The sequence below is a fragment of the Pogoniulus pusillus genome, chromosome 28, assembly GCF_015220805.1.
Source record: "Pogoniulus pusillus isolate bPogPus1 chromosome 28, bPogPus1.pri, whole genome shotgun sequence".
NCBI lineage: Eukaryota > Metazoa > Chordata > Aves > Piciformes > Lybiidae > Pogoniulus > Pogoniulus pusillus.
Window position 1 is genome coordinate 11,214,408 of NC_087291.1, and position 22,540 is coordinate 11,236,947.

Genomic DNA, 22,540 nt, shown 5'->3' on the forward strand with positions numbered 1-22,540 from the left:
AGGAATCAAATTGTGAGACAGAATTTCACAGATTCTCATTTGGCTGTGTAGTCAGTTGCAGGACTTGAATCCCCTTGTTTTGTTAGGATCAAGCTCTTAGTTCAGTGGATGAGCTTTGTAAAAGAGAAAAGCTAAGTTTGTATTGATCCTTCTTGCCATAGGGCACTATTGCTTTTCCAGGATTCTGCAGCTTGAACAGTGGGACTGTATCCCTCCTTTCCAATTTGCCAGATTTCCAATTTCCAAGACCCCCAAGTGTAGAATCTTTTTTTCTTTCCCACCTTTCAATAATTAGCATCCATATTAAAGCAGAAGAAAGCAGTGAATGCATAATAACTTGATCTGCATCGAACATTAAGTGCCCTGTCTTGTGATTTCCTTAATTACTAGCTGAAGTAATTACGCAGAAGGGGAGGCAGACACAGTACAGTTGATCCTAGAAAAAAAGATGCAAACAGATTCCAAAACTTTTTCTTCTCTCACATACCTAATCCATTTTGAGCACCTGTCTGTAACTCAGTATTCAGCCTTTTGCAATGACACCTTTCAACTACAATATGCAGGTGGCCATGACAGTAAGAAAGAGAAGCAAACACTGACTCCATTCTGTCTCTGACCAGCTAAAAGTTCACAGTATCCTTTCAGGCTTAAATGATCCCTTGAGTCCTGGCCTCTAGGACTGGGTACTGAAAACCAGACCTATGAATAAAACTATGTTATGAAACTGTTTCTCTGTGGTGACCACATGCAGCTCACTTTTGTGACAGTACTTCACAAACACTGTGTTCATGTAGCTACGGCATCCCACCAGACAGAACCAACTGCCTCTTCTCTGACTGAATGTAGCTCATGCCAATTGATTTCATAGACTGAAAGCATCTTGGTGGGCAGTAGCAAGTAGTCAACCACTTGCCAGTGTGAAAAGGGCAAGGCCTGAGAGTGCAGCTACTGGATTGGTCACAGAGCTGAACCCATCTGAAACTGGGAATAAGCACAGGCTTTCAGCCAACTGCAAGACATTCCCTGGTCAGCTCACCTCTGATGTAACTTCTTACCAAATTATAGATTCCTGCACAAAAGCAGAAACTGACAATGAAACTGAGTTAATGTGCTCTGAGTCTTTCACTAAAAGTGAGAGGGAAGGGGCCAGGGAGGCTAACAAAAGCACTGCTTCTTTTACAGGAGGGTCCACACTACTAGTGGCATGTAATAGCACCTGACTGGAAAGCAGTCATTTCAAATGCAGCTCCTTGGGAAGGAAAACACAGAGAAGTAGCAGTCCCCATGCTTAGTCTCTTTCTGTAGGAAAGAATCTTTTTTGTGTGCTGGTCCTGTGCTCCCTGTTTGTGTTCTTAGAGTCTGCATGAAAAACTTGCTTACATAGGACAGGCCTAATTACCTGTAGAAAAGACCAGAGCAGAACTATTTAAGCCAGGTGTCCCTGGGCTAAGCCTGTGTACATGGCACCTGCATTCAGCACTATCATTTCTATTTTTCTAACAGAAACACTAAGGAAGAAGCTTTGGAGCTTCTCTATGAAGTCAGTAGCTTCAGAAAACTGAAATCTGTGCAGAAACTGACAGGAAACTATGACAAGAGACCTGGAGAAATTTAGGTAAATGGTGAGAACCAGAAAGTTCTAGAATAGAAAGATGTCAAAGAATATGCTATTGGACTTGGGAGCCTTTGATGCCTTAAGGCAAGGTGTCAAAATGGATCAAAACAGGTGAGAAATGAGGGAAACCTGATCACCACCTGTCCCTGTGTGCAGTCTGGTAGCTGAGTGATGGAGCTGGGCTCTCTGACGTGGTAACTCTTCAACTTGTATGCTCAGCAGAGAAAGCTCTAGGACAGCAAGCCTCAGAAGCGGTTGGTAGCTATCATTCTGTGCACAGGAGGAGAGTATTCCCCAACAGCACTTCTGCCCTGTGCTCCTTCAGTAACCTACTCTAGAAACCTGCAAGCTGCCTATCACAGTGCCATGCTTGCTGGGAGCAAAAGGAACACTAAGGGAAAAACTCGAGACTGAATGCTCCATTCTTCACTAGCTGCTTTACAGGGAACCTGAGCAAAGCCTTCTCAAGCCCTTGCCATGGTTGTGTTGCTGCCACTTCCTAGCTGTAATTTTCACAAGACTCTACTGAGGAAGTACAAGCAGTATGAACAGAAAGACCTCCTTGCTCTCCTGGGGATCCAAAGGTCATGGGCCAGAATATGAGAGGAGACAGATTATGCACTGCTTTCTGCATCAGAGCACCTATGTCTCAAAGGTAGTCAGAGCAAGCTGCTCTTTGAGGCCATTAAACAACAGAGCTTTATGAAGATTTAGCCAGCAGTACACTGAGGCATGCATTTATTCACTCTCATATAATAAGGGAAGGAAGAAAATGAAAACTTGTGTGTGTCTGACAGACAGAAACATTCAGAGGTCAGAACAGAATGCTTCTAAAAATGAAGCATTTAAAGAAACAGCTTTCCAAGAACACATAATCTTCTTCAATGACAGTAAAAATGAAAGTCTGTGCTGTCTGAAACAGGAAATGATAAATTGCTCAGTGGTATGAAAGTAGTATCATCTGATTGTCAAAATGTGAAGTGATAATTACTGAGATCTGGACTTACAGACTTTTGATTCCTGCTAGTTGTGTACCCTGATGAATTAATCCTGCCAAAGCTCTCTCCTTATGTGCTGCTTACTCTGACAAAAAGGAGCAGTAACAAAAATCATAGAGTCATAGAACCATCACGGCTGGAAGGGACCTCAAAGATCATCTAACTCCAACCCCCTTGCCATGGGCAGGGACACCTCACACTAGATCAGGTTGGTAACTAAATAGCAAGATGCTTGTAAGTACCTGAGGAAAGAAAAGAAGCATTAAAAAAAATCTTGCACCAAAAAACAGAAGCATTATCAACATTATTCTGTGAGGGTATCAGTGAAATGAAATATTTTTATGTTGTAATGCCACATGGTTGGTCAGACAATTAACTTCTTCATTTAATTATGTATAAAGTAAGTCTTATTGCCTTCTGTCTAAGGTGAAAATTTCCAATTAAACACACAAATAACAATTCCTTTGTGATCATTAAGAAAGTAGGTTTGATATTTTCCTAGAAGTTACCATTTCCAAATCAAACTGGGAAAGAATAATTGTAATTATCCTCATTATTATGCATTTTCACATAAAACTGTCATACAAAACAATTCTACACGCACCATAATTTGTGAAGTCCACAGTTAGAAACATGCTAGAGGTGGACAGGCCCTTAAGAGTAATGACGACAGAAAGCTGGATAATATTCAGATGGGGCCTCTGCTCATGTAGATGAATGAAAACTTTTCACACAATTAATCTAACCACACAGCCTTCAGCCCCCTCCCTCCATCCTGACAGTTCATGGCTCAGAGTTTGATCCCAGAAATCACAGGCACTATCAGCTTGTCTTAGGGGATGTACTGCAACTGTGCACCCACAGACTTCAGGAAGGGCAGAAATGTACAGGATTAGTTCACCAAAAAAGGTGAACTGAGCTAGTATATTTTAAGGCTGTGGTTGCAACCTTATTTAGGAGAGAGGAGAGGTGATGGCTGGTTTATTTGGAGGATTGACAGTGTTCAAAACTTACATTTCCATTTATCCTGCCCAAAAATGTTGTAAGATACTATGATACTACCATCCTGAAAGCACTAAGTGTGCAGAGGGGTAAACTTTTAACAGCCATATCCTCCACTCAACTTCCTTACATTTCAGGGCTACAGACTGCTGAGAGTCAATACTGTTACTTCAAGGCAACTATGGAAGTAAAACACACACACCAAAGGCTCCACAGCCAGATTCAAAACACCTCATTTGATCAGCTAGTTAAGGCAGTGAATCATTTCTAAGTATCTGGTCTGTCAAAACAGCTCTAATGACTAAGGCCCCCATGCAGTCATCACAGAGAATTAGACATTGCTGAATGATTTCAAGTTACTAAACTAGTGCTCTTAAATCTCAGCTGCTGCTTAAATAACCCCTGGGGGTCTCCAATAGCTGCCTGTGCCAACAGGTAGCCAGGGAACTTGTCCTATATGAGCTACGGTGCCAGAATCAAAATAAGCAAGAGGAGTGTGACACTTGAGCTCAGTAAATGGGCACCAGAAACCAGGACACACTTAAAGCACATCCCTTCCCAGTCCTGGGAGGTGTGTGTGTGTGAGTGAGCATGGCAAAGAAACTCAGCTTTCTGCTGCCTGTGCAGTTTGTACTTTTAAATCTAATTCCAAATTAGGCTGAATTAGAAGAGACCAAAACAAAACACAAATGCAAAGCATGAAGTCTATCAGCAGCCTATCGATGTACAACTGGTAAAGATCTACAGAAATGACTGTGACTACTGCTTTAGTGCACAGAAGATAATTTTAGCCAGGATGTTCTTCTTCAGCATATGATGTTCTGAGCTATAGTCCTCCACTGAGAAATGAGGTACAGAAGCCCCTCTACCACCCAGACTATGGGAACTGCACAAGGAAATCAGAAACTAAACAAATAAATGAAAAGCAAACAAACATTTCTTAAGTGGATAAGTAGGACATGCTGCTAGGGGAACAGAGTACAATAAGGAAATTAACTTGGCTTAGCTAATTTTGGCTGCAAATTGTGAAGTGCTCATATAGGGGAGAAATAAGTAAACAATTTTAGATTGATGCTTGGGACTAATGTTTATAGATTTTTACCTCAGAATGCCAGTGAAGATAAAAACAGGGTAGAGTTGGCTTAAGTAGCATGGAGTAAATCTTAGCAATCCTGATGACAATGAAGATGGAATGAAGATAGTGCATGAATGAACTGCTGAAGAGAAAGGATGAGTGGTGCCAGGGGCTGGAGTGCTCCTGCTTTGCTGAACTATTCAGCTTTTAAACCTATTTTGTTAATGCTAGAAGATGAAAAAGAGGCTAATGTTATAGGAATATGTGTGTATGTAAATATTATAAAGCATTTTTCCTCACTTAATACTAATCACTTCTAAATTGGCAGCTATACTGACTTCAAGTTTTGGGACAACAGGACAGAATCAACACTTGAAAAAAAAAAGGGAGAGATGCACATTATTCCTGCAAAAAGGTAAGGCTTGTGAAGTCCAGTACATTAAGATTATTTTCTTCATTATGGATGTTTTGATGCATAAAAAAATCTAGGTGTAGCCTTCAGAACAGGAATGCTGTAAATCAAAAAACATTTCTGGCTCCTGTTCTAATTCTGGCATGAGTATTTAAACAAAAGGCATCTACCTAATAAAATCCCTGTTGAAAGCATGATTTACTTATAGACACAAGAGTCTAAATACATAATAAACAATGGGCAAGCACTATAATGCTGCACTATTAATGCAAGTTTTAAGCTTTCCTAAGTTAAAACTTGACTTTTAAAGCAATTTCTTTTCTGGATGTATTACTGATGAAACATAACCTGGCTGTGTATTAGTGAAAATACCTGAATTTGATTTATGGAAGCATTTATTCTTATATAATAAGAACACTGTTGAAAGCATTTTATTTAAAATAGAAGAATCGAACCTGTTAAGAGCCTTTGCAATCTAAAGGAACAGTTAAGAGGCAGCACACAGCAGGTTTCTGAACTCTTGTGCTGTAGCAACAGGGATTGCTACGCAGCACAAATGGTTTCTCTCTGTAGATTTGAAGCAAGGTCTAGAAAATGTCACTAATCTCCCATCCTCCTGGAAGTGCTCAGATGTTTTTCTAAAGGAGTTTGCTCACTCATGCAACTGCTTTGATGCAAAGTTCACAGATTCCCTCTTCCCCAGTGTACATACAGGTAGACTCTAATTTTGCAAAGGTCTTGAGGAATATCAGAGAGATCAGTATGAGTTTAGTTTCAGACTAGCATCTCTGGGCTTCTAGGCAGGTTTTGGAAACGTCATGGAAATTATTTTGGCTCACCTGAGTTTTGGATACTTAGGAGCCAGGACCTGAGATATACCTTTACCTGTCCTGCATGGTATAATACATGATCACATGTTGAAGACAGATGCCACAATGGGAGAATGAGCATGGACCAATACTTTTCCACATTCACTAAAACTTACAATGGCTGATGTGGGATAAAACAAGAGACTGGAAAAAAAAACAAAACAAAACAAAGAGACTTTGTGTAATTATTGTTAAGGATAGAGTAATAAAAACCTTGCTCCTGAAAGCTTGAATTGTTTCGACAATGTGTAGCAAACATATTTGGTTATACAAAGTGAAAGCACGACTAAGTTACCAAATTTACACAAAGTCAGATATCTGAAAGGGGATCTTTTAAAAAAAAACTTTATTTGAGAAAGGAAGAGACTTATATCAGAAGGCAAAAAAAGGGAACATACAAACAGAATATATTTACAACACAAAACAAGAGATCACCTCTGAGGGTGTAAATTATAATAAATACAGTAGATTTAAAATGTAAGAGACAATAATCAATTAGAAATGTGGTTGTTTAAACCCCGTTTTCCTTTTCACTGGTTCCAGGTAGTTTCTCTATTTTGATTTTATCCAGATTTGAAAAGATTCTGAAATTAAAGCCTGCTAATGTATTGGGGGTGTCTCACCTGAACCACATCATAAAAATATCTTTTGCCTTTTGTGGATACATGTCTTTGAAATGATATTGTACAAACGTCTTCTTTTGCAAGTTTCTCCCCCTCCAAAAAATGTATTTTAAAAGATGCACTATCCCTTGTTGATGAGGCTGAAGTCAGATTTCAAAAGAAAAGGAATTACACATAATGGGAAAGAAATAGGTAATTTCATTTTTATATGGAATTCACTTCACTTTTTGAATGTGACTTTTTTTTTCCATCCAAGATGGAGAAAGGTTTCTGTTCAATTACAAAGCACACACAAAAATCACCTGTGTTTTTCTCAAATAATAAATCTTTCCTATCTAAGGAGGCCTTTCATAGGAACAGCAACTACTTAATCATTTGTTTGGAGACCTTCTAGGAAAAAGGATAATGTATCTTTGGAAGCTGCAACATTTTAGAAGAGATTTAGTTGTATTAGAGCATAATGTAAACAACACCTACTAATAACATTTTAGAACAACTTCTACATTTGGCAAAACTGCTATCTCTTTTGAAACAGGATACTGCACCTTAAAATACCTCTGCTTTAGAAATATAAATATTTTTAATAGAAAAAAAAACAAAACAAAACAAAAACCCTGACAAGGATTCCAGGTCAGTTTGGGATTATCCATATTAAAGGGGATCTTAATACAATGAATCTTTAACTAGCTTAACAAAAGTAAACCTATAAAACAAGGTAAACATATCAAAAGGGAATATGAAGGAAATGTTTCACTGGAAAGCTTCCTTAACAATTTCCCTACTCGCTTTGTTATTTTCTTTGACAATAAATCAATTCATAGAGTGCCTTTAAAAACAGAGGGACCGCTGCCCCGTCCCTCCATCCCCCACCCCCTGCCCTGCATTCCTCAGCACATGAATCACTTGGGCTTCCTGTTTCCATAAGGCATTTCCTGCCCCCCCCCCTCCCAAAATCACTTTCCTGCAGAAGAACAGCGGGGACCTGACAAAGTATGGACTTAAATAAACAGGGCCTTGCACTGCATCCAGCCTTGCCCTGCCTGCACACACGCGCTGTGCTTTTCAGCTCTGGTGAGACTGCCTGACAAACCTGAGCCAGCCTTTGGCCGAGCTGGTGTTCTGTGCACAACCCTTACTGTAGTACTTGTCCATGAGACCCAGCAGTAAAGGTTATGTGCTACTGTATGGACAGTCTGTAGTTAAAAAACCCAAGTGATTGGCTATCAGATGGTAACAGCTCTGTGCTTGTCCTGCAATGTCCTAACAACTGATTGGAACCTAATGCTGTTTTTAAGGATGTCTCTGCAGACAGTATCATCAAATAAGACAGAATGAAAAATTAACTAAGCAGTGCAAAAGAGAAAACAAATGCAGTATTTAAACAGTGCCTTCCCTTGCCTCTTTACATCCACCTCGTAGTCTTCTCTAAATTATACTTTATACACCAGCTGGGGACCACTGATATAGCAGTCAGTACCTGTCTACCGGGGAAAAAATACCCTACCGTTAACAGTGTTCAGGACTACAGTATGATACAGTATATACAGACAGCTGAAAGCAAAAGTCAGAGGATTCAAGATTAGAGAGGAAGAACGTTTCATCAATCAGGTCTGGAAACTAATTCCAGCAATTGCTGATCTCAACAAGCTAGGCAATACGAGCTCTCTTTCACTAGAACTAAGCAGTGTAATGCAATCCTGGCCTAATACAAAGTCTATTGGCTACTACGCAAAAAATGATGGAGAATAACTGACTGCAACAGGTATTTTCTCAATTAGTGGCCATAAGGATGAGCTTTGCTATGTTTTCAAGTGTGCATACAACACTTCTGCCTTTGTTAGATTCTTTGAACAGTAAAATCAGGATTTGCTAGATCTGTGAATCAAACTGCAACTGCTTATCAAAGCCTTGAAAATGCATGTGATCTTCAGATAATAACCTTAATTACAAACCCTGGAGCTAAATCTTTGCCTATTACCTGTTGCATAAAAGCAGCTTGCTCCCCAGATTCCATTTGCTGGGTTTGAACATCCTCATCACTGTCCGGTGGCTCCTCTTTGACTTTCACAGCCCCCACCTGCTGTCCTATTCTGTCATCCACACCAGCACTGCTGCTCTCAGCCCTAACGCTGGCACCACTGGCGGGAGCTCGCTCTTCCTGCATCGAGTGATCTCCATGAAGCTCTTCTTCAGCTTCCTCCAGGTGACTGTCAGGCTGCTTGAGCTGCTCAATGGATTTAGAGAGCATCTGAAAAGAGAAGGAGGGGAACAGTTATTGACTCCTTTCACTGATGGCAAACACTGAGAAGTATTAGATTTGCACTGATAAAATTCAAGCCTCTGCAGCAAAATCAGGGAGCTATGCACTGCTAAAATATTAATACACAGGGATAAAAGTATCAAAGCTAGTTAGTCTCCCTTCAGACTCCTCAAACAGAAGTGCAGAACTTTAACTATATCACAGTTTGTTTCCCACAAAAGAAAATAGCAGAAGAAAGAAACAAGGAAGTTACCAATCTGGTTAGCATTTTACTGCTGTTAGGGATACTCGCAGAAGCTACTCTATCAATGAAAGTAGGAAGGCACTAAAAGTTGACAAAGGAGCAGTGACAAAGAGCTGCTGTCTATCATCTCTCCCGTGGCACTGGAAAGACCACAGCTTTTTGTCACGCACGGGACAGGCATTCTGGTTTCAGCAATAACGATGTAACACATCTACCCAGACAATACTGATCTTAACACTAATAACTGCTGTTGTAAAGCTCTGCTGAGCTGCCAGATGCCTGAGTGTTGCAATTAAACACACGTTTTACTATTTAAGATGCAGCAAATATATTCCAAAATAATCCAAAGTTAATCCAAAAAGCCAAACCTGAAAAAAAAAATCCTCTCTTTGTTGGAAGAGGCACACATCAGAGGTGAGAAAGCATCTGCAGGGTGAAGTGAGTAATTATCGTTTATTCACCTGGCCCACCTGATTCCAAGCAAATACTGATTTGTATCAGGAAGGTCAAATACATTGAAGGGGGAACCCCCACACACACCTTTTACCATTTATTATCTTACATTCTTTCCTCTTCCTGCTTGCCTCTGCCCAACTCCCAGATCTTTCAAGCTGCATTTTAGCTAGTGCTATATGCTGAGTCAGTAGATGGCTTCATTATAGCTATTTTTGTCACAAACTATGCACCCACCTAGCTTCACTCCACTTGCTAATGCCTGCAGAAAAATGCCACCTCAGTGAAGGGCAGAGCTGTCGTATCGACTGTGATCAAGAAGCTACAGCTGGCATCAGGAACTCCCACAAAGTCAACGGAAAGAGTTGCAAGATGTATTTGTGCAGTTCCAGTTGATGCTTTGCTGTATATGCCTCACATGAGTGGAGAAACTAATTCCATGGTGGAAGTCACAGGCTCTGGCCACTTTTACTTTTGGGGTGTAATGGGAGTTTAATGGTTTACTAAAAGGAAACAAATAAACAAACAGAAAAAATAATCCCCTTTCATTACCTTATTAACTGGCAGACCACAACATGTGTCCCCTGCAAGCTGCAGGTGGCATGCTCTAAGTTGGGGAATCCTTACGGCTGCAGCTAATGCAGAGTCTCCTTTTATGAAGCAGCATCTGGAAAATTTCTCAGATCGAACCCATAAATCTTTTCCAGTTGTTTCTCAGGGGGTGATGCTGACCAAGAAGGCACCGAAGCTGACTGTGTGCATTCAGCCTGGGTACACTCCTCCCAGTTGCTTAGTTGCACATCTGTGGATGAGCCCTCTCCACTCCTCAAGCAAGAAAAGAAAGGCAGGGCTGGCTGCCTGGCTGGCTGCTAGCAAGCAACTGCAAGCTGAAACATCTGTGTGACAGATAATCATACACAGCCACGAGAGTCACTGATTCATCTGTAAACCATTCCATGTGCCAGTTACTTGACATCAGGTGGGTTATTCTGGAGGGGAAGCCAAGAGAAAATGAGTGCAGGTCCACAGCAAAGTTAAGACACATATTTAGCTCGTTACTGTTCCCCTTTTTTTTCATGCTTTTTTCACTTTCATGTCAGGCTCCTTCTTCTTCATGCTGCCATTCGTCACAGATCTGCGGCTGAGCTTTCTGAGGCAACACATGATGGCCTGCACTGTGCAGTCTCTGTGTGGAACCTTCAAACACTTCTTGCATGTCATCAGGGGAGTGACACAAGCACACAGTGCAGAGATTACAGTGCTGGCTGGCTGCATTTCAGCTTGCAGTGTTCCTGCTTTGGGGCCTGCTCTCACGACATGGAAGTCAGCAGGCAGTCTGCTCCAGACTGCAGTGACGAAAGTAGCTAAACAAACGAAAGTTTCTAAACTGCTGTGAAATTAAAGTCTTTATGTATTTTCACGGTAGTTTTCATAAAATACATCCCTATAATCATCTTTACTGCAAGGTGTTATTAAAAATATCCATTACACTGTGACTTAACCTCAAGCAAGAGGCTATGAGGCACTGCAGTCATGCCCTCTCCTATGATGGGTCATGATAAGAATGGGTGCATAGCATGGTGGGACGGAGGCCCAAAATCTCAGTCTACTAAGCCACAGCCAACTGCTTTCTCTGTGTCCCCACCACACTTGTGCATTTATTAAAGTATTTTTTAAAGGCAACTTGGCCTCATCTCATCCCTATAATGACACTAGTAGCATTATCAGGAGACTGTTCAGCTCACCTAGGTCAGAAACGTCTTATTTTATATTATATTCCCTGATCCGATAGTACTGTGGAAAATTACCTGTCTGGAGACATGCAAAGACAGCAGTTTATAGTCAGCATTTCTGTTTTATCTCTATCTAAAGCTGGACTACATAGCAGAAAATGAGTCCTGAATGAAACACTGCTCAGGTCCTTTAACTGTGTAGCTGGATCCTTCTGCTTACACTTAGTGTTTGAATTTTTCACTTTAAATCCCTACTTAATAATTCTTTTTTCCCTTGAACTTATCTGTAGGTACTTGCAGGACTTTCTCCTTGTTTTAATGTGGTTTTTTTTTGTTTTGAAAAAGTGATTGCTTAACCTGAATTTTAATAAGACTACATTTAAAAATAACAATGAAACTATGGTTCATTTCACTAATAAATCGGAGTTGTACAGATTGGTCTTCTTTAACCAGTACACTTTACTGGTATCACTGTTCCAACTAAAAGAGTCACTCAAAAAATGAGTTTCATGCTAATATAACCTGTATTTCTTTTTTCTTTTATTTTCAGGAAATTAAACTGTAAGGGATAGGTATGAGCCAAAGTAAATAGTGGCAGCAGGAGAGGAAGCATTTACAGACATCAACTCCATTCTCTAACTGCAAGAACCCAACAAAAAAAGACATCAAACACAATCTAAGCTGCTTGCTTGTACATAAAATTGGAAAACTAAGTAGAAATAATCTGGACGTTGCAACAGACCATTTTACAGGTCCTTCAGTTGCAGTCCCTGCCTTTGTTTCCTCTTTGCAATTGCAAGCTCTTGAAAAATGCAACATTTAAAACAGCTTATAAAGAGACAAGGCACAAACCCCTGCCACAGCCACCCTATACCTTTCTTGCTTTAATTAACTGCTCATTTTAAGCAACTGCTTGAAACTTGTTAGTTGCTAAGAACTCAGGTATAGAATCAGAATAACAGAATCAGAATCAAGACTTATGGAACATACTTCCTTTCATGCAATCACAGAATGCCTTAGGTTGGAAGGGAACCTCAGAGATCATCCTCTCCTCCAGAGGCAGCGATGCCTTGCAATTAGGCTTGGCTACTCAAGGCCTTATCCGACCTGGCCTTGAACAACCCCAGGGAGGAGGCATTCACAGCCTCCATGGGCAACATGTTCCAGGGTCTCTTTTACTCCTTTTCTCCTATGGCTATCAGATTCCTTTGACCAGTTACGTATGATTCCTTTAACCAGTTATGTTGTTAGCTGTACTGCTTCTACTTGGCTCCTGCTTACTGTTGTCTCTGTTACTTATACACAACCTTTCTAAGGGACATATTTATCTTTCAAAATCATTCTACTTTATGGTTTAAATATTAGTTTTCAGTACAGGAGAAATGCTCTGCTCACTTTTCAGTTCCAAACACAATCAACTGTTGCTATAGTTTTGTCCAAATAATCCCCTGCTATAAGCAATATTTAAAATGTGCCACCTCTCACCTTCAGAAGATGCTGGTCAGATGTGTAAGCTGGAAAGCCAAAAAACCTGGGTTGTAATATGTTTAATGAAACTAGATTAATTTACTCCAGCTGAACCTGATCCAGGCTTCTGTATTTCATTAAATATCATTCAGAGGAGTGAATGATTAATCTGGGGTTAAGTGAATCTTTTCAATATTCCCACTGACAACAAGCATTCTTTCATTTTTTCTCCTTCAGTGAGTTGACAGAAACTTCCATCTAATTTTTCATCTACAGAATTTTCACTTCCTGCATTTTTTATCACGTTGTTTGTTTTTTTTTTCACCCTTACAGTCTTGCCCAGTCACTGATTCTCTAGACGAAGATGCTTTAAACCAATTAACGCCCTGGAATGAAAACTGAAAGTCAGGTAATCTTTATCTACGCTTTAACATTACCCATACTGCTCCCGTACTTTACTGCACACTACCAACTGCCCCATTATTTCAGTCTTTGCTACTCCATTCCAGAGGAGGATTTTACCCTTGAAACCAAACTCCCCAAATGCTATAAATACATTACTTTAAGAACACTGATCAAAGAAAAATCTTCTGGGTCCCACTGACGACAATGCTAGTTTAGCTTCAACAGAGACCAGACTCATCCTAAGTAACAAAAGCCAACCTTTAAGGAGAGGACTTTTGTTCACTGATTCTTCACATTATGATTTCTGAGATTTTCTTGAACACAGACCTCTGCTAGGGGCTTTGCAGTTACATTAGTTAGATCAAAGCCATTCTTTTTCTCCTGCAGGGTCAAAGTTTTCTAGGTAGAGAAACACAAATAAAATCATGATTTTTAGGTTTTTATCATGGTAGTGGTCTTTTGGTACCCAACTGCAATAATTTTAAATGGGGGTTTCAGACTTTGGACTCCCTTTATGGAGCAGAATGAAGATCTGCAGTGGTGATCAAAGAGCCTTATGAGGAAATAAGCTGTCATTTGGACAGAAGTATATTAAAGCTGACAACGGCCAAGCCAATCTTCTCTAAGACAAGCAGAGTTCAGGTTACTTCACATTTGTTATTATTTTTTCCCCCAGAAAACTGGGAGGAGGGTTTCTACCTACTTTTGGATGGGGTGTCAGCATTTGCAGAATGTTTTCAGAAGGTCAGCATACTAGATCCCCCAGGTATAAATGTCAGACTTCAGTGGAGACATATACCATTTCCCACATCAAAAGCCTGGCATCTGACAGCTGACCAGAAATAATCCATAGGGGATCTTCTCTTTGTTATTAAGGACAGAGGCACACCTCTTGGCAATGATTTGTTTCTTTTTAGAATGGAAATGATCCAGGGGAATTCTTTACCTCTGACCTATGTTAGATTTTGCTTGTTATCACCCTCACAGCAGCACTGGTTTGCTGCTGAAGCATATTCTTTGCTCAAAGAAAAGAAATGGCTTTTTAATATAAGATAAATACAAGATCAATGGAGTGGGGAGAAACTTGGTCACTTCCTCTTTTTGTTGCTACAGCAATATCCACCTTTGTCTGCCAAAACTAGTTTTCAGGGAGTGCTGACACATGCCATATCAGCTCAGTTCAGGGCAAACATTCAAATACTGGGTTCAGTTGAAACACATTAAAGCCTTCAGTGCTGAAGTCCTAAACATAAGGAACAAAAGGAAAGAGAACTTGAAAAGAGGGAAAAAAATATTAATTTTTCCTAAGCTCTTGATCAGCTGGCATTTCATAGCCTTGTCAGCTTAAAATGGTTGAGGTCTTTCTCACTTAAACTTTTAGGAGAATGAGTATTTCCTATGAACAAAACCTCTACATCTTCCATGACTGAAAAGGAAGGAGTTATACCTCTGTGCAGATTTCATTACATAGCCTGTGATGAGAAGAGAAAGGGACAGAACAATGTATGAATTCCTTTGATACATGCCCAAACTGCCCCAAGAAATGAGAAGATACTGGGTTGCTCTTCTACATGGTCTAGAATATCTGCTGCTTTGAGGTTCAAATAACTCTGCTTTGCCGAGTTGAATTTCTATTGTAAAGCTATACAAACCACATCATGAACAAAAAATTTCAACTACAGAGGCAAGTTTTAAGTTTGAACAAAATACCTTCCACCATGACTGCAGAATTCAAAACCTTATGTAGGCACAAGGGAACATTTAAGTTAAACGGTCATAGAATATAGTTAAAAACTCAGTACTTAAAAGCTACTCAGTGATTTGGGCTTTTCCTTCTCTCTTGTCTGTAAGCTACCCTTAAATTCCAGATTTCAAAGATCAGATTTTTGGTATGAGAGAAAGCCCCCTGGCTTTCTGTATACTTGTAGAATACAGAGGAATGATTAAAGCACTGATATTTTTCAGGACTATTTACCAGGATGGTTATTCTGAGAATGGTGCTGTAGAAGAACCTAGATGCTGCAAACTGTGAAGTCTGATAAACCATCCACATCCTCAGATAACCCTCTGCTTCCGTGGATGCAGCATGCTCCTATTCCTCCTTAGGTGTTTGCTGCTTTGATGAGTTACTATGCCCCCGGTGAAGGCCAGCTGCCCTAGGACTACGGAGAAAGGAGACTGAGAAGTTATGGGGGTAAAGGAGGTTCAAAGCAGAGAAAGACCTTAAATGTCTAAACCTAAAAGTGTCCTATCTGCACACGTATACAGCCTATACTGTCAAGCATAAAAGCTAGGCTCACTAGGTTTTGAAAGAAGGAATTGCTTTTGTCTCTTTATCATTAATAACCACTTAAGAATGAAAATATTTCAAGCATGAGAGGACTTTCTACTTCTCTATTCAGCCTAAATATTGTGAGGTGCAACGCATTCCCTGTCCTATGTGACTAGGAATGCACTGCAAGTTTAATTTTCACACTCAGGACAGAAGTATCTATAGGCCACAACACATAGCCTCAGATGCTGTGGTAGAATTTATGTCAAGAAATAGATTATCTAACACCAGTATGTCAGGGGGCTCCTTTATGTTGTAAGGAATGCATGAATGGATCAGTTTATAGTGGATACCTGCAAACAGCGCAAGGGCTCAGTAAAAAATCTTTTCAGACAATTGAGGGCAGGTGAAATATTTTCAAAACCTGAGGCTATGAGATAGACATATGCCATCTTGATTAAACATATGGAATGCATACTCAAAGAAAAGCCAACTGGAGTCCTAGTTGAGTAATCAAAACACCCAAGCTGAGAGGGGTTAACATGCAAGGATCAGCTCCGAACTTTGAAGTTCTCTGGTCTTCATTTTTCCTAATTAAGACGAGATTTAATAACCAAACCACTGTACAAACTATGTACTTAAAGTCTAGGTTTGTTTCTAATTTTCTTGGGAATTCTTAGTAGATTCCATAGAATCAGCACCCCCTGGGAAGTTCACCCAGTAAGGTGGATTGATTGTTTTAGTTTTATTTTTCTGGGCTCTAATGCAGTATGCCCACTTTTCACCTTTTCCTCTTTGCCACTGCCTCATACATGGACAGCAAGTAACCCTCAAACAAAAGAAGACAACTAGAGATGCATGATCTTTGAATTAGAAGAGAAATTCCAGCAAACAACTTGTGGAAAATTCTGCAGTAAGTGCAGAAAAGCCTTCTCCAGGTAATAGCATTTAATTACTTGCATATCTTTTGTTTTAGAGCAGGGAATGGCATCATATTTGTTGCAGAAGCATTGGCTCCTGCTAAATCTATTTAGACTCTGCAACTCTCTCTGTATTAATGGATGGTTCCTTTTCTTTGCCCTCTCTTAGAATAAGGTGCTGCTCTGCAAGGGAAGAGATGCACATTTCAGCTCTGTATCTGATGTTAGCAATAGCACATTCTTCTTTTGTCTCCTTTTATGGTAATTTTATATTCCCCTATAGATAACAAGCATTCCTGTTACTAAGTGGCTTGCAAAGTCACTTTGATAAAAGCCAGTTAAAAACATCTCTGTATTTTTATGAAGTTATTTAACCACACAAAAAAGAGGTAACTTCAATCAGCTGACTAAGTTCAAATGGGTTATATATTTACTAATACTAGTCCACAATCAAAAAGCTTCCAATACAATTCAAAGGCAGCTACATGGAATGATTGCTGAAGCTCAAAAGTGCACATTTAGAAGTTAAATAGAGATCCAGTAATCTTCAAAGCACCTTTAACCATTCAACAGGAAACCACCTGTAACTTAAACCTCTAAGATGCTTTGAACCCGGTGTTGTGGGACTGTATCCTTACTGATGCCAAGAGCAACAATTCCCCTTTGTAGCATATTTCAGAAGCTGAAAATGAAGATCTGTACAGATGTATACACAAAAAAGAATCTGTCTACTGCCACATGGGTATGTGCCAGCAGTACCTAAACTTCCTTCCGTTTTCAACCTTTTATGTTTATTGGAAATTCCTTACTTTGGGAACTCACCTTATTCACGTGGATCTGCTGCTGGTACTGTTTCTGCTTCTCCAGAAATTGTTGATGTTGCTGCTGGATGACCAGCTGGGCTAAAGTACTCTGAGGAAGAGGAGCTGACTGTGTTCGATTCAGTGGCCTGTGACGAGGCAGTTTGTGGGTAGCTCTTATGCCAGGTGAGACTCTCTCCTTTGCTGCCAAAGGAGACTGTGGATGAAGAGGAACCGCTCCTGCAAAACAGGGACATTTCACTCCCGTGTGAAGAAAAGAAACTAAGAGTTCAGATAGGAGATAAAGCTTTCAGAGGGAAGAGGGGTGTATATTGCAGAACTCTGCATCAGTGCTGATGCAGCGGGACGTGTACCACGTGCCTCGCCACGCTGGGAGCTTCAGCAGCTGCAAAAGAATGTGATGAAGTAATCATGTTCTCCTTTCTGTAACCACTGAATTCTTTCAGTCTAACAGACTGGAGCAGAATCACTGCTCACTGTGACAGAATCACAAAGATGCTGTCCCTTTCCCTCCCCCCACCCCTTCTACTAGTCCCAGCAGTTACAACGTGTAGCATCTTTATTGCCACGTTCAGTTCAATGCAAATACATTACGTCATCAAACACATCTTCTATTATTGCTGTGTTGAATTCAGCCTTGATCATTACCAGTCACAAGAAGTTTTTGCTGTCTCATTTGTTCTTTCAGTAACAGATGCTGCAAGAGTGCTTGGTGGCTGCTGTTTGGCTTCCCCTCCAAAGCAACATGAGGATGTGTTGAGGACGGAGGAATGTTCCCTCCATACTGTCCAGCCAAGGCCACTCCTTGCCTGAGCGACTGAGTGTCCCCCTTCTGCTTTTCTTTAAATGATGATGAAGCCTGTCAAAGAACAATGGCACTGGTGACTGTATCTCCACTTGATTAGATGATCTTATGTAATACTTTGTGAATGCATACAGAAGAAAAGGTTAACATCCCTATTTTACACCTTGTGGATGAAAAAGGCAGGAAGAACATGCCAGTTAAATGTGAGAAACTGAGCAATGAAACCACTTGGAAAATAGCAATAATAAAAGCCAAAGCATAAGAAACTACTAGTTAGAACATTATTAATGAAAAGACAGGAAGGGCCTATCCTTAAAATTCCTCAAGACATTTCCACAGCCTCCTGCACAGGAAAAGAGGGGATCAGAGAAAATAGTTTCCATTGATTTTGGAGCAGGCAAGGCTTACTTTTTCACATAGCTTTCCAACAGACAGCAAGCCAATCAGCAAAACAAAACAATTACCTGTAACAGTGGGAAGCTATTACTTTTCCTGGAGCACTCCCTGACTCCCTGAAGGACAGCACAAATAGAAGTTTTTACCCTTTGCAAGGTGAATTTGTCTAGTTAAACTCATCTACAGAATCACTGAGAGCTGTTACATACATGTGATGTTTTGAAATGCCCTTAGAAATTGCAGGGTTTTATTTAAAGATTTTCTAAGTTCCTTCAGCACTGCAATGTACTTTATATTTCTTTGGTCTTTCTCTAGTTTGAAAAGAAAAATAGTTCCTAAAAGAGCACAGTTACAGCAGGAATAATAATGTAACAGAAACAACCACGTTGAGGGTTGTTGATAACCAATTAGGGTATATCATGGTTAAAAAAAATATCTCTGGTAATTGAAATTCCTTAAGTTCTAATGAGGCAAACCAAGGTTTTCATTATTTTTTTGGATGCATGCTTACTTCTCACTTTGCTATCACCCTTCTCTGCAAAGAAAACACCGAAGGAAGATTTACATTTAATTTGCAACTGTTTATTCTGGTAACAGAAATCAACCCCTTTGTTTTTTTCTATGCCAAAAGTAATATTTGGTGCTAGCTGGCCACATCAAAAGTTATACGATTTGAGTGAGAAAATTAAACATATTTTTCATTTCCATTTTAATGCTGTAAAATTACTTTGAAGTTAGTTACTTTTTTTTTTTTTTTTGTGAAGTAGCTAAGCATTTTTTGATGATATCACCTGGAAAAAGAAACTTTACTTTTCATGATAACTGCAGAGGCGTTGGACAAGATGACCTCTGAGGTTCCCTTCCAACCTGATGCAATATGGGAATCTGTGTGTTCAATTTTTTCTGACCCTTAAGAGCAATAATTTGCTTGTAAATATCTCACGAATGGCTTCTAGAGAACTGATGTAAAGCTTAAATAATTTTCTTTGCAACGCTCTCTGATAGTATAATGTTGGATTACAGCCATATATTTTTGGTAGAACAGTAAATGTACTGAAAAAGCCATAAAATAACATGATTTTTAACTTGAAACTAGAGTTAGCACCAGAATTAAGTAGCACTTACTACAAACCAGAGCTGATTGTATAGATAGATTTTTTTCATGTCTTTCTTTTACACTATGGAAAGTTTTACTTACACTCCTAGTACTTTTACCAAGTCACCAACTCATGTTCTAAGGAATTTAAACTGTTAAAATTTCCTCAGATTTTACACACAGTTTTACAACACTATCAGATAATTTATACCTGTCTTTTTACTTTTGCTGGAAATGAGAAAAAGTTAGTTTTGACCAATGGTAAAAAATTCAGATATTTCACTAAGCCTCAGATTTCACCTCTAGGTGATTGTACCTTGGCCTGTATCTAAAGATCCTTATCCATCAGCAAGGGTTTCCATAAATACCATATCTGTGTTTCCATACATTTCACATATTAATTTAGCATTAGCTCTGAATAAAGGTGACTACTACAGACTGAACAAAGGGCATATGAATATTACTTGCCCTTAAAATGTAAAGTTGTTCACATATTAGTCATTTTATCTGACTGATGGCACACTCCTCAAATACCAAACCTAGCTGCAGGAATACTAGATACTTCCCCTACTGGTTAGATTGCTACTGGAATCTCATACAAAGTTACAGGTGCTCCACTTCACTAGGCAAGGGTGATCATACAATTGTAACTTTTATACTAATTGGTCACCTCATGTACTCCTCCCCATGTATGAAATCTGTTATCTGCTCTGCAGACATAAATGCACTGCATGTGGCCCATGCTTAGCTAAGCTCTACACTAGCACTTGTTGAATTAACAACAACTGCTGCTTTTGAGATGTACCCTTAAATCCTAATGGTCAGATGTTTCCCAATGCAGAGAATGCTCTGCTTCCTACTCTGAACTGCTTACATTTCAAAAATGCTAAAAGGAAAAAAAAAGAAAAAGGAAGTAGTCAGAAAGTAGGTTTTCTGGAAGTAAGAGTAGACAGCAAGGCTTGAAACTGGTCACTTACACTGATCGGAGGTTGCACTGCTGGAAGTCCCAAGGTAATGTTGGGCAGAGAAGGGGACGTGTACAGACTCAACAAGTTCACTGATTCATCCTGTATCAGAAGGCGTTGCTGGGAAACCAGATGCTGGAATAAAGGGGGGGAAAACCCAGAAGTATAATTTCCAAGCTTTGTATCTTGGTTACTTTATTTTTATTACCCTGGTACATCAAACCCCACTTTTGTATCAAGTGTTGGTTGGCATCCCACTAGGGTTCCAGATAAGAAAAAGAGGTGTCTCCGTGAAAAAGCTCCTCATACTGCTTTTCACAAGAAAACAACTGATAGATGTCTGGGATTCTCTCTTGGTTAGTAAATCAAATGTTCATGCAAACACAAAATCCAGAGGACTCCCAGACCATCTCTTCAGATTAACATCAGTTCTTCTCATGAACTGCATTTTTCACTGCTGGAAACTCAGTGGCAATTTAGCCCACAAATTAAGGAATGCATCAAGCCAAATCAAAGATGTCACAAAAGTGGATGTATTAGATCTTTAACATGGTTATTTTAACTTCTGTTCTAAGGTATGAAATGACCATGTATTTTCCTACTCAGATGGTGATACAGGGATGTTTCAGGGACATTATTTACAACCACTGACATGGGAATTGTTGGCAGAAAGTGAGGCAGATTGTCACAGCTGCCATTTAAGCAAATGTACTCTCTCTCTCCACGCACACACACAAAGCCAGCATCCTAGCATTCCCTGATGGTGGGATACCCTGCACAGCTATCCTAATTCCCTTCAAGTTAAAATCTTTAACACTTCTTTTGAAGCCTTGTGATAGAATTTTCAAGGACAGGGAACTGTTGATATATTTTTAATTACTGTCAAGTAAAACCAGACATTCTACAAAGATCACCCTCTGTCTTTCCATTCTGGATTCATTGGGAAGAAACATAAAAAGTTACATTACCACAACAGGAATCTTTTTGAGGCCTCTGCCTTTCTGCTTTAACAGTCATGTTTTTCAACATGTGGTCTAGTATAGTTGCTTGAATTACATTTTCTGTTTAACTCTTGCTTCCCTCCCAGAACTTTAACACAATAAGAGCTACAAAGGTCTTATTAGACTTAGGAACTCTGGCATGATATGGTCCCCAAGGGAACAACATCCTTGAAAAAGAATACCCTGTGTAACAGTATGACACAGTGACTGCTTTCTTCCCAAACAAAAAGCATATGGGACTCCAATAATAGACCACCTCCAAGAAGGATACTGCACACTCGGGCTTTGACTAAAGTAAATATAATAACTTCTCAAGCATGTTGTGGGGAGCTGTAGATTTTCCCCTGGACAAACCTGGAATATCAATTAACTTTGTAAAATACTTTGTGCTAATACAATGCAACTTCAGAGCATCAATGAAAAGTGGTTAGCCACAAAAACACAGGATGTTATTTCAAAACATAACCTTCCTCATACAGTTTGTTTGGAGATACGACCTATCACTGAGACAATAACAGTAGAAGTCTATCTCTGCAATTTTCTCTTGGTACCTAGGGAATGTCAACAGATAGCATACAAAACAAAGAAGCTTCACTTGTGTATTACATTAATTCCTGGCTAGCAGTGTCTGGCCTTGATAACATCCACCTCTGACCATCAAGTATGTCAGGACTATCAAGATATTACTGAGAGAGCCCATACAGATTTAACTGAAAAAGGACAGTGCAGCAGCTCTAATGTGCAGCAACTGCAGCATCTATACAAAACTACACAAAGCCACTTCAAAAATGTTTCCTTTTTCAGTTCTTGGTCTGCTTCTAATACCTTCTTACAAACATAACAGTGACAGGGTGTGTATCAGTAGAACACAGTCCCACATTAAAATCAGACATGATTGTCTGATGAGGAGGAATCAATCACATTATGTACATGGGAGTCTAATGTTGAAAACAGGAGTTCATTAGTAAGAGCACTCCCATCCAATTTCAAATACCACTAACAATCATTTCTTTCCATTTTGGTAAGTAACCAGTTTTAAAAAATATATTCAGGTACTATTACCCTAAATGTCTGTTAAACATCATCTCCCAAGGGAAATTTAGTAGCC

The 22,540-nt window shown here is 39.6% G+C and overlaps 1 protein-coding gene across 15 annotated transcripts in view; it reads right to left on the minus strand.

Moving 5' to 3' along the window:
- HDAC9 (histone deacetylase 9) overlaps positions 1 to 22,540 on the minus strand; it is a 465,174-nt gene that overhangs the window by 184,367 nt on the left and 258,267 nt on the right. For 12 of the 15 annotated variants that reach the window (XM_064167147.1, XM_064167144.1, XM_064167145.1 and 9 more), the window contains 4 exons: positions 20,444 to 20,566; positions 17,818 to 18,028; positions 17,171 to 17,388; positions 8,573 to 8,842 (listed from right to left, as the gene is read on the minus strand). In XM_064167147.1, the coding sequence (XP_064023217.1) occupies positions 8,573 to 8,842; positions 17,171 to 17,388; positions 17,818 to 18,028; positions 20,444 to 20,566 (822 nt within the window). Of the gene's footprint in view, positions 1 to 7,505; positions 8,843 to 17,170; positions 17,389 to 17,817; positions 18,029 to 20,443; positions 20,567 to 22,540 lie in introns of those variants that run through there. The other 3 variants (XM_064167154.1, XM_064167153.1, XM_064167152.1) reach the window with 1 other exon arrangement.